Raw genomic sequence first — 15,733 nt, forward strand, 5'->3', positions numbered from 1 at the left:
CTGCCTTAAATAATCTCTGTACCTCCAGCACACAACTTGCCCCTTTGCTGCTTTTAATTACTTTCAAATAAGCTTCTACATCATATGAAGTTAATCTTTTCCAAAAATCCATGCTGCTGCAGTAATTTTTTTATTGTTTCTATGAGGAGGTTGAATACAAGCACACTGTGGTTACTGTAGCTCTTTGAAAGTGACTTCAGCAAAAAAAAAATGAAAAACATTTGCACTGTTCAGAATCAAGTAAAGCAGCAGCTTCTTTATGTAACAATTTCCAATGATGCCTGAAAATTTGATCTCTTTGTGTTCCAGTGTGAACTATGCTTGCTCTGTACTGGAGAAATAGTGATCTCCCATTTTGGTTGTTTGCCACCCTTGCAGCCTTTCTGGTCTCCCTCAGATTGTCATAATCATGCCTGCACAGTGGGTTACCTGATCCTGATATTTAGTCCATGAGGTTTCTGTGTTGCTTGTGAAGAGAAGAATTGTTAAGAATTTGTTTAGCTGATTTGACACCAAGCTATAGTTTAACATTCAGGATCCTTCTCCCTTTGGAAGTGGAATAGGGACTCTCATAGAAGTTAAATGCATAAATTCTTTCAGGGAAGCAAAATTATCTGCAATTTCTTGGGGTCCTCTGTGCTACAAATGCAAAGAACCACCACAAATTTTTTCCCATATTGTTCTAGGAGCGGGATTTTGCAAAAGGTGCTTAAAATACTATGGCAAAAATTGTATATTTTCAATAGGAATTATTGCAAACAGTGTCGTCCCAAATTGTAGTTTACAACTGATTGCAGATACTATTTGCTGGGAAATGTCATGATCTCTACCATAATAGCAATTTTGGATTGTTCTTAAATGCACTGCTGTGACTGATAACACCAATTTAAACAAAAAGACACTGCAATATTTTCTAATCTTGAGTACATTTATGATCCGTGTAAAATGGGCTGGAAAAAAAATTCGTGGTTGTTTGCTAGTGGCTAAAAGAGAAATTGTAGCTTATGTTTGACTGGGACAGAGAATATTTTGCTGTATTCAAGTCGTCTTCTCCAAGAGTATTTTGAAATAGATGGATTGGTCTGTTGAATTTCTTGTCCAGACCATGCTTCCGAATTTAACTTTTATTATATATTCAGTCAAAGTAGTTTGAATAAAGGACCCACAAGGTCTGTAAAAGCTTTCTTTTGAATATTTCCTAACTATTTTTTTCCGTCTTTCAGAAACAACTCAGTGATGCTCTGTATGAAAAAGATATTATAAAATAAAGAGGTCTTTATGATACTTTAGGTAGGAGGTGTCTGTATGTATGTACATGCTGCAGAAAGACTTTTCTTTGATTTGCTTGGTATTCAGAGATGGCAACAAATACTTTTCATTTCTTAAGCAGAAAAAAGAAAACATGGCTATCATTACTGCTGACTATCAAAGTGAAATGGAAAGGAGTTGCAGAAGATCCGAAGCATGCCAATTTTTCCTGTTTCTTAAGATTTGCTATGCACAGTTTTTACTTAATTTGTCTCAATGTATTCTTCCCAGGCTAATTTCACTTTTGGTTTTGTGGAAAACTTGAAGACTTATTCTGAGACATGGCTTAGGGTGTCTGAGGTTTTTAAAACCAGTGGAAATGTCCTCAAAGTCTCACGACTGCAGGTTGGTGAACTATGGGAAGGCTTCCTATTTTCCAATTATTTGCTATGTGATCTAGATAGACATTCTATACATGTAAAACTGCCCATCTATCTGCCTTCAGGTTTAAAAAGAGCTGAAAAAGAGGCAGATTAGCTTTAGGTTATGAGCCTATAGTGTGATACTGAGAAACTTCTGAAGGGAAAATACTTACAAGCAATGTTACTTCACTATGTCCAGTATTACCAGGCAATAGGGGAAATAAAACAAGTAGGTACACCTACAAGCTTTATACACATACTTAAAACAAATGTAAGATTGTAGGAAATAAAATAGTTTCTAGAACTTGCTTGTTTATCACTTGCTTTTTCCAACAATGTGTGCAACTGATAAAAAAACTGATGTGGGAAATATTGACTAAGAGCAGCATTGTTCTTACTGGATTTTTTTTCCTATTCTTCATATTTGTGTCCTTTTTTCCCCAATAAAATTTAGTTTTGCCATGTTTGACTTGTGCAGACATTCATAGCTGTTACACTTTGGGAAAATGAGCAGAATCCTGTCATGGCCCATACATATCAATTGAACTGTTACTTTTAAGTTCAATTAAGGAATGATGGTAGTAATCATGCATTACGTACAAATCCCAGGATGCTCTTGTAGAGCTAATAATTTTTTTCACCCCCTTAGAACTTGGCAAATGAGGTAAAGTTAAAATAATATAAAAGAAATTCCCAAATGCCATTTTAAAAAAGATATTTTATTATTGCTAGTGCTAATAGTATAATGGCCCTAAAGTCTTGCAGGAAAAGAAAATGGGTTTCTGTCCTAGCAGATTTGCAAGGATTCACAGTTAAACTATTTGCAGTCAAGGACGACAGTGATGTACAGCAATGGGGAGTATATGTTCTGCTGTTTATTTGAAATGTATGGAGTTAACCTGTTAAGAGGGGAAGACTGAAGACATGGAGAGGCTAAGTGAGTTCTCTAGTGTTAATGCAGGAAATCTTGGTAATGGAATTGAACATGAATGTATATGTATATTTTATATTTCTTTAGAGAAGATAAACCCAATGTAACATCTAACACTTTTCATTTTAGGAAGCACTGCAAAGCGATTTCATAAAGCACTTTATAGAAAGTAATTTGGATATTGACATGGAAAAACTCTTTAAAAAAATGCAAGTATATGGTATGTACATAAAAGTATGCGTACTGATTACCCTTACTAGACTTTAACTTGAGCTTAGAACTACATTCAGTTGAAATGGAATGTTTTACATACTTAAATGATACTAAAGTACCGGACTTTAAATCATCTTGTTGAGTTAGTCTCAAATATTTCTAATTGTCTTTTTTCTTCTGAGTGACAGGATAATTTGCATTCCAAAATATTGAAAGACTTGAAAAATCTAGTAGCAAATTAGAAGTGGCAAACTGTCATGGGAGAGTTAGAAACATAGGAGCTACACTTAAGAAGAGGGAAGGGAGAAGTAATCCTGGTAGCCACAGTTCCATTAGGTAGTAGGAAATTTTTGTGGTAAATTTTGAAGTAAATCTTTATACTTTCAATGGAAGTAAATAGAAAATGAAATTAGATACAATGTGTTTAATCAAAAGCTGTTTGTATTTTTTCTTCTTCCTTTTACTGAGTTAGTTGCCTGTGGTCACCTTGAGACTTGGAAAAGCCTGAGATACAGTTATAATCAGGGAGCAGCAAGGTTGGCCTCAGGTCAGCAGAGAGTAACCAGGGTCAGACCCAGCTCTGGGATGGCCAAGCAGGGCCATGGGGGCAATGCTGAGGTCAGGCCAGGATGTCACCCTATGGGTAGGGGTCTGGGCCCAGATCGTCCATGCCCATGTCCACAGCCAGGCTGTGATGTGGTGGGAGATGCAGCCTGGGGCAGGCCCAGCCACAGCTCTGTGCAGCTCTGATGGGAAAGGAGTGGCCCTGGCCCAGGTGCATGCACGGGGCTGCCCAGCAGTGTCCCCCTGGGTAACAGCCATCCTTGGCTGCACCCTTTTTGCATTGGTACTGAGCCCTGGCAGCCAGACCTCCAGGAGCAGAGAGTATGCCCTCCAGGGCCAGATAGATATCCCAAGGGGAACAGTTTATACTGGAGGGGATGGAGATTATTTTGAATAATTTTGGGTATAGAGGTTTTTAAGGAGGAGAAGAGAAAGGATTATGCTGGAAATTTAAGTCACTTAAAGATTTCATAAGAATTTGATAACTGAAAAAAATTCAACATGTCCTGCTGTCAGTAGGGTAGGTGCATGACCATTAAAATGGTTGCTGACATGTGCCAGAAGGAACTTGTCCACACCAAAGCAGAGTCTGATGTCATTTAAGAAAAGTTCATGATTTTGAGGACCAGAAAGAGAGAGAAGTGGGATAAAATGCAATAACAGATAGTATGACATCATGTACAAAGGAGATGGGTGCTTCCTAGAGGAGGATGGTGGTAGAGGGGAGAGATCTGTGTAGTTTGTTATCACTGAGTGTTAGGATAATTATGAGTCAGACACAAACTTGTTCCAGTTTGTTAGAGGAGGGCAGTGATGAGCTCTCTCATGCCCCCATGTAGGGGCTGCGTGGCCCTTGTTGCTGGAAAAAATGGACTTTATAGCAATACAGTTTATTAAGTCTGCTCTACAGTCAAAGAATTAAGTCTAGAGCAAAAATAAATAAACGTACTTGAAGTGCAACTTTTATTGGATTTCCGTAACTGCCTCTAAGCAGGAGATGGACAAAATCCACTGAAGATCCTGAGAGGTTGTAAATGACAAAGTGTGTTCTCAGTCTTAAATACTACTACTGCCCTGAGCTGGTGCTGTCGTGGTTGGTGTGAGCTGAAGTTCTTGGCTTTTCTGGTGCACACAGGATGTGTGAATTAATTGAAACTAGCCCTGATTTGAAGGCTGTGTTTGAAGGTTAGGACTAGCTGTGCAACACTTTCACTAAGAAAAATGGCAAATGGTGTCCAGAATTCAATCCAGAAAGTGAGAGTCTGGACTCAGTATCCTCCTTAGGCAAGGGACTCAAACTTGAATCCGCCATCTCTCAGGAAGATTTTCTTAACCACTGAACTGTTGCCTAGTCTAAGTCAGGCACAGCTCACACCTCATGGTGAAGCTGGGTCACAATACAAATAAAAAAACTTCCACAGAGTCACACAATGGGAAAGATAGGAGAGAGGATAGAGCAAGTCTCTTCACCTGCAAGGCCTGTTGGAAACATAGCTGTCTCAATACATTACTTGAGTAATAGATGGATTTTGTTTGTTTGGATCTAACACTAGGAACTATATGATAGGTTATGGGCAAACAATATTTCATTAAGTAGATATCAAGATCTCGGGGGTTATCAGGCCCATCTTCACTGTTGCAGACATCATCACAGAAATCTGTGCATATGTTTCTCAAGCTACAGCCTTTTAACAGAGCTAAGGACATTTCACTATATGTAATAAACGGTTAATAGTCTTGAATGGTGAATAGAGGAAATAGTTTAAGTAGAATGGCATATGAAACTAGAATTTCTTTAGATTAATGGAATACAGTAGATAAAATTAACGTCATATAAAAAGTGAAAATCAATATGGGCTATATATCACAATAGCATTTATGCCTTTGTGAAGCTGATCTATCCAAAGTGCCTGAGCACTCTTCTGCATTTACCCTTTGATTACACTTCTTGTTACAGATTTGCTTTGTCATTTTGCTTTTTGAAAAATGACTATGCCTTCTTATTTTTATGTTGGTATTGTATATACTTTTTTGTTCATTTTATTAGTCTATAATCATGTGCAGCTGTTACTGTAAGCCTCTGTTCTTAAGTTTTTTTATTTTTTTGTTTTGTTTTAAATTTCATTACTTTTACACTGCATCAGATTTTTAGTCCTGTAATTATCTTGTTGGATCAAATTAAAGTCTTAAATGTATCTATATATGCTATTGGTTTTACCATTCACAATCTGTTTATTTCCATCCAAAGGTCAAGTTTTCTAAAATCACCTAATCTGTGTGATCATGTATTTTGTCTTCTAACTAAAGCAAATATTCTCCGGTTTATTAAATCTACACTCTCATTAAGCTGACTTCTAATTATGCTCAAATCCAAGGTGCTTGTGTTTGGATCTTTTTTTACTTCTCTATGATACTATAAAGATTGTTCACAGTCTTAGTGACATATTATTCACTCTGTTACTCCTGCTGGAAAGTGTTGTGGACACAGAGTGGATTGATGATGAAGTCTTCCAACATTTATAAAATTATCATGCTATAAGACCTCACAAAGTTATCAATTTCTAAAACTGTTTTACAGGGTTACTGTGTCAGTTTTACTCACCTGGAACAAAGTAAACAGTTAACTGAAGGCAGAAAAGTTTGTGGTTTTCTTTTTAAACCCTTCTTTACTTTCTAAACTAGCTTTGTGTGGGCAAGGCAACTGTATTCTTCTATACTTGCTTTCTGACCCAGCAATTTTCACTAATTTCCTGGGTGTAACCAGTTTTTATATAAACTCTGTCCCACTAGAGACTGTGACTCCTTGCTGGGCACAGTCCTTATGAACTGCTCAAGAGGCACTGAGAAGTAGTTGTGCTGCAGGCTCTCCTTTTAGATTCTTGCTCACTGAGTCTCTCTCTTGTCCTCCTTCTGCGATTTCTCCCAGATATGAAGTGTTTTTTCACTACCATGGAATATCCCTTAGGGAGGGCTTCATGTGACCTGGGATGTAACAGACAGGGTAAAAAAAAAACCAGGCAACTTTCCTTCATGCTACCCCTCTGCTTCCCTCATTGTAATGAAATAGTTTTATCTGTATATAGAAAGCTGGAAACAAATAGCTCTAACATCATCACTGAAAACCGTGCCACCACTAAAGTCATTTGATCAGTAGAAACTTTCTCCTAATTTCTGACCCAAATTCATTCACTGGTGGTTTATTCCAATTTATTCTTCTCTCAACCTTTTACTTAAATAGCACTTCTACCTAGTAGATTTACAGAAAACAGTTGTATTTCCTCACAGTTACTTAATGATAGGTTAAACAATCTAAGTGAAAGATGAGGGCTGAGTTGGTATGTAATAAAGTATAAAGATAATAGTGAAAACAGAGTTGCTGAGTTTTTATTCATAATTGCTACATTTATAAATGGGACAAATACAAGATAGGCAATTCCATAGAATTTAATTCTAAAATTTTCCTTTGGATTGTACCTATTCATATACATGTGTTATTTCTACGCTAGAGTACAGAACTTCATCCACATTGTGAAAGACAATATTTTGCTTCCAGGAACATTTACGTATGCTGTACTCCAAACAAGAAGCAAGCTAGTTGGTATTTCTTATGCTAAAATATTCAATAGTTTAATTCATGAGAGAAGTTTTTTAGTTCATTATTGATTTCAAATTAAGGTCTTTCAAAGATCAGCTGGTGAAGAGATCCCTGGTGTTTTTTGATATGTGTGTATATATATAGGACTACATATAATTACACAAACACACATATATATAAAATATATGAAAGCTTAACCCTACTACTTGAACTTAATGTTAGGAATATTCTGTTCTCTCTAATGCCACAAAATAAGTAGCAGCATAGGTATTTCCTTTGTTTTCCTCCTCAAGAATAGCAGTAAGAAAGAGGTAGTATCTATATTTGGTGCTGTTTTTTCTCAACCCATCAATTCACCCTGTCATTGCTTGCCTGTCTTCTGAGATCTAGACTATCATTTCCTCTACTGTTTCTCCTTGTGATCTTTATCCTTTCTCACTGGTAATCACGTCTCTTCTCCAGACTACTCCATGCATTTTTTCCACTTATCTCTCTTCCTATTGTAATATTTCCTGTGCTGATGCTAAATAACATCTATGATGCAGAGTTTGTCTGTCACCACTGTTATCAAACGAGGTCATCACCTATCCTTTTTAAAGCCTATATCTTCAAGTAAGTCTTGAAAAATTTAAGATAGAAACTTGTTTTGGATGTTTTATAACATTATTGTTTACTTGAGAAATTCAGATGTTTCCATTAAATCCAAATGGGTTACTATTTTTTCTACATCATGCTATCCTTCTGGTTATTGTCCCAAACACAAGGACAAAACACTATCTCTACATTCTCTACCAATGGATGAACATCTGGATTCCTCCAAAGACTCAGTGTTTTTGGAAACTAGGGTGTGATTGAGGTATGCATTCATCGTGGGTCTACATATAAGATCAAAGTAAAAATGGGGGGGGTTTGTAGGCTTTTTTCAGATGCTTTTTAAATGTAGGGCTCCAGTCAAAATGCTTGTGCCCTCTACAACACGGTTGTTGAAATACTTGCAGTGTCAAGGAGAGAAGAACTAGCCAATACATTACTAGATGAAAGAGATGGATCTCTTCTGATGTCCGAAGAACAGTAATTCACTGTACTTATGGGAGTACTTATGAAAGACAAGGAAATATTAGAAGTCCTACAGCTTCAAGGATGTGGCCTCCTTCTAGAACATTCCTAGAATTTGTTATTTTTTTTGTTGCTCTGTAATTGAAGGAAAATGTAGCTGAGGACTTGTAAAAGCTACTGAAACATGAACTACACGTTCACAAGTTCACACTTCCCATGTTTTTAAAACTTCTTTCTTTTTTTAAATACAAAGAGTATTTACTCTTATAGGATGTGCAAGCAAAAACATACCTTTCTGTTCTGTTCATTAAAACTAAGGAAGTCCAATTTGTTTCCTCATCTTAGAAACTATGATGAACAAGATGCTTAACAGCTCAGCAAGTAAACAGATTGACCTGTTGTCACAGCTTGTAGTAAATATCTCTTCCTGTGTGTTACTGGACCGTTTCCAGCCTTTTGACTCTATTGAGAAATTGGAGACAGCAGCTCATGAGCTCATGCACCAAAATAATTTTTTGGCTAGTAAGTACCTTATTTAAAATATATATTGAAAGATAACATCAGACTTTGTGGTTGTTGTCTGTGTTTATTGATAAGGTAGGTTAAGCTTACACAATTTCAACGTATGTATTAAAAAACACATAATAAAGGCAAAATAAAGCACATTTACATTAGAAGTATTCCCCAACATTTGAATACTATAATATATGCTGTAAAGAATAATTATATTGTTGTTTTAATTGTGGAACCGCCAAATAAATTGCTGGAGTCTGTTATTTCTAACAAAATATTGAAAAGAATATTCCTAAATGTTTAAAGTAGAATAAAAAGAACTGAAAAACTTATAGTACTGAGGAAAATTGACTACTTGTTATGACAAGATCATCTAGTTTACATCCTTATGAATTGTAATTGTTATGTTCTTGGCTTTGCAAAAAGGAGGAAAGGAAGGGTTTTTTTGGTAAGTTTTGTTCTTAAACCAACACCTCAGAGAAATTAACTTCTTTATTGAGAGTAAATAAATTATTAAGTAGTGGATATATTTCTTTTCTTCCCTGGGATTATGCTCCCTATCCTTTTCCTGCATTATATCCTTGTCACTGAGAATCAATTAATTGTACAAAACAGTTTAAAAGACAAGAATGTTTTTCTTATTACACATACTTTATCTTCTTGCATAAAATGCTTTAAGTTGCATGTAGCCTTTCCAAAAGTACCCCATTGAAGTTTATATAAAATGTGCCACATTATTTTCTCATGTTGTTTTGGTTTTTATTGTCTCCCTGAACTCCTGTAAATACACAGCAGAAAACATGTCAAAGCAAGTCTAGAGAACGAAACTACTCAGTCTTGAATCCTATGTTTGTTCTGTAACCTGCGCAATATCCCTATTTGCAGGATGTAGAAATGACCACCCTCCATCAATATAAAACTGAAGGCCATACTGTGAGATAAGGAAAATTTTCTCAGGAGTATTTGGTAGGTAGTGAAATTGCCCCCTTTAGGGAAAAAAACATGCAAGTAGATCTCGGCCCTTAGAAAATTTAATTGTCAAGTTCTAGATCCATTTTGCTTCCACTTACATAGGGAAGGGTCATATGCTAACAGAAGCCAAGACGGATCTTTTTTTGGTATTGTGGCCTTATAAACTCTTCACACACTTAAAGAGGGAAGATGGCATTTTAAAGGACCTAATGTGTCCAACATATCAATATTAAATGCTCAGATATAGGTATATATTCATTTCCACAGTAAGACATGAAACTGAAGTGAAATTTTCTTTGCTTGCTTTGTCTGTAGTCTTCAAAAACTTCATAGCCTCATGAAATGTCTTGGGGAAATTAAACATTTGCATAAATGGGAAAATGAGATTGGCCAGTTGGAAAAAATAAGTTTTACAGCAGAGTAAAGTATTCTATATTATATACTCTTCCAGAGATCCAGGTGGTAGGCAAGATAACTCTCCCCTTTCCTAAGGAAAAAAGTCAACATTTCGCATTCATCAAGAAGTCGTAAAAAGTCTGGGTCATCCAGAAAGAAAATACAACCTGTTTGCTGTATTTGACTTCATCTTTCCAGCTACAGATGAAGTTTTCATCTGTTTTTTTTATACAGTGCTAGATAAAATAAGCATACAAATTCTGCTGTGCTGAAACAGAAGTTTTGTAATTGACTCAAAAATTAAAAGTCAGAGTAAATTTTAGTTGGTACTGTTTACTTTGTCACTCACTTCTGGGGTGGTTATCTTTTGATGGACAAATTTTATGGCTGCTGCTTTCATTGTGGAATTGAGATTAGTCCCTAAAAAGAGGTTAAATCTGGATACAAAGAGAATAAACCACAATTCAAGAAAACAAATCACAGAAGGAGTTTTCTCAGATAAAAATGATTGTTGCAAACCTATATTTGTCATGTGAATAATTTTTTACATTTGACAGTTATGAATTTAAAAAAATGTAGGTCTGTATGAAACCTACCATTCTTGTGTTGGGAAGTCAAGAAACTTTAGAGGCCTGCCCTGACAGGTGAATATATTCTACTATCATATGATAATTGGCCATAAGTTAGCTATGTAAATAGCATAAATCATATTAACATTGGTATGAAGCTCCTTTTCTTCTTCTGTCAGGCATCATCTTTGATATGCCGAAGAACGAGACACAGGTTTCTAGCAATCTCCTTCCACGACACATTTCATATACAATTAGAACCAGCGTTCTCTACAGCATGAGAACAGATTTGATTAAGAACCCGGTGTGGAAATCCCATCCCCAGAAGTTGCCAGCTGATGGGTTTAAATACAACCATATCTTTATTCCTCTTCAAGACATGATTGAAAGGGCAATTATTTCAGTACAGACTGGGACAGATACTTCAGAGCCAACCATCCAGGTGCAAGCCATGCCTTACCCATGTCATACCAGTGATCTGTAAGTAAACTTTCAGCTTTTTAATTCAATATATTATCCTTATTAGATTAATGCTAGAGGACTGGGGAAGCTACTAGGTCTTTGTAGGCAGTGAATGTACATCTCAGCACAAGATTGAACCATTATGTCCAATACCAGAATATTGCAGCATAGCAAATGTCATTCAATAGCTGTGACCACAACACATTATGCAACTTCTGTCTGTCAAGTGACCCCTCATGAGCTGTTTGCAGCTATGCTGTGGAGTAGTCTGTTGGACAGAGACTGTGTCAACGTATTGTGCACCCAAGATTATGCTAAGAAACCCACTTTCCATCCTTAGTTGTCCTGTACACAAACTCTAAATTGGTCCTTGGTATGTGTTGAAATACAGTGTAAAGTTGATGAAGCATAACAAAAAGGGTAGGATTGTTCCTTGTAAAGCCATCAAAACATCCTTACTATTATAATTTAAAATTAGTCAGTGCTAATAAATTTGTTAAAGTGGAGCAAAAGTTGACTGGATCATGTTATTCCTTACTGTCCAAATGTATTTCCTTGCCATAGACACAAATCTGTATTCTGTTTGACTTGTAATCACTCTTTAAGGTTCCATTCAATCAGTTGTATTGTTGACAAATACTAATACAATATTCTAGTACTAATACATATATTGAGCTTGTTACATGAAAAATAAGCAACTCTAACCAGAACAAGTCTTATTGCCCATGTCAGATCTTATTTTGTGCATACTTCGAGAATAGTCCCAATATTATCTTATTAACATTCTGCTGAAAAATATTTTACCTTTGGGAGCTAATAACTCTACATATATGTTCTTCCACAGGTTCTTGAACAATATAGGTTTTTTTTTTCCACTTATGATGATGTTAACATGGATGGTTTCAGTTGCTGGCATGGTTCGCAAGCTGGTTTATGAAAGAGAAATTCATCTTGAAGAGGTAAGAGGCAGATTAGCCTCTGAGAATAAAATTTATTTATTAAAAAAATAGAAAAGTTAAACTTTTAGGTACTTCTAGGTACTCATAATCCAGATGGCCTTTTTTTTTTTTTCACTTGTTTCCTCTGGGCAATAGGGTCTACTTCTAGCTGCCAACTCAGATTCACAACATTGTTTGAGCATCAGTCTGCTAGTATGCAAATATTGTCCCTGAGACAAAAACCAATAGGTAAAAGATAAATAAAAGTTGGAGCTGGAAACTGTTGCTTGGAAAAGGTCCTTGTGATTAGAATGGTTTTTATTTTGAATTCTTTTTCATGTTTTCCTATAAGTGGTCTAAATTGATAAAACTTCCTAAACCAAATTAAAAATTTGCCATGTACTGTGTAATTATCAGAAATATAAAGGAGGATGACATAGAAGAAAGTGAGGCAATTTTTTGCTTATATCAACAGCTAGTCTTAACAGGTGCTAAGCATATGGAAGGACAGGGGGTTTTAGGATACATTTTCTGTATGGATAAATATACTTTATGTGAAGAATTATACTGGTCTTTATACCACTGGGGTAAGCTTTTTTTTAATTTGGGAAATGATCTAGTTTCTCTAAACTTTGTTTTGTAAGATAGACCTTAATTTTTTTTATGATTTAAAATATTAAATTGACTTAAGGTTATTTTGGTCATCTTATGAAAAATGTTTCAGAAGTAGTATTAGCTTGTTTCTAAAAGCTTTTTTTTTAAAAAAAAAAAAAAAGAGGGATGATACCTTATACTTGGCTAAATTATTATTGGCATGCTAATACATAAAGGTTTACAAGCATATCCATATGTTACTTTAGTTCAGCAACAGGCTAGGAAAAAAACATTTAGACAGTCCTGTAGATATTCTCAGTACTTTTTACAATATAAAAAAGCAAATTCCTCGCTGGAGGACCCAGTAATCTGACATCTAGTCCTGCAACACTATTCAAAAGACAGTTGTGCCTGAGCACTGGGATTCCTCATGTTAGTATGTGATCAGCTCAGAGGCAGCCCTGCTCAGAACTGTGTTTTTTTTTCCACAAGAGAGCAGCAGAAGGGGTAACACAAGAGAAGGGAAAAGAGACGAGTAATTTAAGGGGAAGATGACATCCTTTGCAAGCTGGTAGTGTCTTGGTGGCAACATGTTTTGCTTAAAAAAAAAAAAAAAGAAGAAAATTTGTTTCCGAACTTTAACTCTCTTTGCTATGTTGTCTTGCAGTATATGAAGACAATGGGTGTACATCCAGCCATTCATTTCTTTGCTTGGTTTCTGGAGAATGTCATTGTACTCACAATAAGCAGCTGTGCTCTTGCCATCATTTTAAAAGCAAGTGGTATCTTTGCTTATAGCAACGGCTTCCTCATCTTCCTTTTTCTCCTGGATTTTGGCATTACAGTTGTTATGTTAAGCTACTTTTTGGGAGTGTTTTTCAGCAGTGCCAATACAGGAGCTCTGTTTGCCAGCCTTGTGTATATGATCAGTTTTTTACCCTACATAGTTTTGTTGGTCTTGCAGAACCAGTTGAGTTTCACCAACCAGATTATAATGGTAAATATTTCTTTTCCTTGTCTAATTTTTCTCCTCCAACCATGTTGTGGATTTCCATAGTTTTGAAATGTTAGACTATAATTTACTATTTTTCCCCAGATTTCTGTTTGCTTTTGTGTTTCACTGAAAGTAAGCCACATTAATAGATAGACAATTGAGAAAATGTTTTGAATGTAGAAAGGAATCAAAAATACATATTCAGGGAAATTTTCTAAACCTACATAAAATATAAAGAAGTTGTGTTCCTCATGCTCCTGAGTTCTTTTTATGTTTTGGTCTCAAAATATTTGTAATGTTAGTGTACTTTCAATTACACCTAATGATGCCACTCCTGAAAGTCATGTGTTTGGACAAATACTAGCGATTGATTCTCTGTTGAGTACAGTTGGGGATTAGGTCAGAAGTTTATTTAGTGCTTATCTAGCTATGCTGTCTGAGCTATATGTTTCTTTGGCATTGGCTTTTCCCATGTCCTTTCCTATTTTATCTATGCGATAGGCTCTTTTATGTCTTAACATACTATATCCCTGATTGGGAAATCAAATATCACCATCATACAATGCAAACCATATTTAACACTTTATAGCTTTACTCTTTCAAAATAACTCATGTACCGAATTAATTTGGTGGAATAATTCATACACTGTTAAAATAAATAAACACTTTTTCAGTGTCAATCAGTCAGATAAAATATATTGGTTCTTTGCATACAAGTAAGCACAAATGTAAAAGTGCAAAATTCAGGCACAAATAGGCAGGGTGAAATTTTTTTTCCTGTTGTTGCTTTTTTTTCCCTCTGGTTCAGAGAGAGCGAAAAGTATGCATCAGATAACTCACACATTTTAAAAACAGTTATTTCAAAATAACTCTTCAGATATCCTGCATTTTCTGAAACTCAGAGGCAGCGGGATGTGAAAAAGGCAGTAATTTTTGAAGAGAGGAGAGAAACCATCAAGTGAGATAGTAAAACCTTAGCAGTGTAGTAGGCAGGGACTCAGCTGATGGGAATCAGCGTGGACTTCTCCGTACAAAAATATAATCCACGCTACTAATGATTTTGAATTTTTTTCTAAGTAGCAGCCTATGTCATACTTCTTTCTTCAGACAGCTGGCAGGATGTATTCCTTTTGTGTCAAATATTGCAGAAACCTTATTTAATTGCATTATTACTATAGAACTTTATCACCAAGGAATGTTTATTAATTTTAGTAATGTTTTGGATCTCCCCATCAACCTTCATGAGCTCACCAGTGTTTTTCCATTGATCATCAGTCACAATTCCTTATTATACTACATCAATAACTTGCTCATTTTCCATTTTGTACTTTTGTGTTACAGCATGAATATGTTGCTTCTTGGAAGTCAAATATTATTTCCTTGCACAAAAGTTCTGTCTCAGCATATAGTACCCAGTGTGCATGTTCTTTCTACCTCTGTCTCTTCTTGACTTCTGGTCTTAAAAAAATGAGTATGACACTGCTCTTACTATAGATAGTATATTCCTTTGCATGTTTTTAGTGTTATACGTTATGTGTTTTCAGTATGTGGTAGATTTATGATGATCTATAATTTGTTATAAAGTTAAGTAATGTTTTCCAATATTAATAACTAGGTCACTGGAGCTCTTTAAGGTGGAACAAATACTACTGAAGTATGTGGAGAAATATTGTTAAAACATAAAAGGAAATAATGACCATTAGCCTATGTGAAATAAAGATCTATTTATTTTGTGCTTGCTTTTAGTATCACTACTTCTTTTATTTCATAGAGCTTGTAAACGATGTGTTTTATTTGATATTCACAATCTGTTTCTTCTCTGGTGTTGCAGTGTCTTCTGTCTACAACTGCCTTTGGGCAAGGAGTATTTTTTATTACATTCTTTGAAGGCCAAGAAATAGGTAAACTCTTCTGTTAGAAGAAAAGCTTTGTAATTCTTATTTCAAAAGCTACAGTTGGAAAGGTTTTTCACTTTGTTCTGAAAAAATCTCTAATCATGAGTTAACAGGACAGATCAGAACAGGAAAAAAAACTTTTTAATGCCCCTTGAAAACCAAGTTAAGCTTGTGTCACTTTCTAGCCATAAATTCAAGTGAGCTTAGCATTGCTCTGTTCGCAATACAGGTTGGAGAAAATCTCCACATCCTGTTAGATGACAGAATGATTGTATTCAGCTAATGAATTGTTCTAGAGATGCAAACCCAAACTTTCTATTTAGTGAAATTCAGTAGAGCTACCTAAGGGTGAGCATCTGACTAAATATTAT

At 35.5% G+C, this 15,733-nt stretch overlaps 1 protein-coding gene across 1 annotated transcript in view; it reads left to right on the forward strand.

Moving 5' to 3' along the window:
• Positions 1 to 15,368, forward strand: part of ABCA13 (ATP-binding cassette, sub-family A (ABC1), member 13) — a gene marked incomplete at both ends in the record, with an annotated part of 75,407 nt that extends 60,039 nt beyond the window's left edge. Inside the window, 8 exons of the mRNA XM_010296048.1 lie at positions 1,540 to 1,653; positions 2,731 to 2,821; positions 8,375 to 8,547; positions 9,135 to 9,173; positions 10,688 to 10,959; positions 11,786 to 11,900; positions 13,141 to 13,470; positions 15,299 to 15,368. Coding sequence (XP_010294350.1) covers positions 1,540 to 1,653; positions 2,731 to 2,821; positions 8,375 to 8,547; positions 9,135 to 9,173; positions 10,688 to 10,959; positions 11,786 to 11,900; positions 13,141 to 13,470; positions 15,299 to 15,368 — 1,204 coding nt within the window. The remainder of the gene's footprint in view (positions 1 to 1,539; positions 1,654 to 2,730; positions 2,822 to 8,374; positions 8,548 to 9,134; positions 9,174 to 10,687; positions 10,960 to 11,785; positions 11,901 to 13,140; positions 13,471 to 15,298) is intronic.
• Positions 15,369 to 15,733: the final 365 nt, after the last annotated feature.

Source organism: Phaethon lepturus, unplaced genomic scaffold (genome assembly GCF_000687285.1).
Source record: "Phaethon lepturus isolate BGI_N335 unplaced genomic scaffold, ASM68728v1 scaffold30601, whole genome shotgun sequence".
In the NCBI taxonomy this organism is placed as follows: Eukaryota; Metazoa; Chordata; class Aves; order Phaethontiformes; family Phaethontidae; genus Phaethon; species Phaethon lepturus.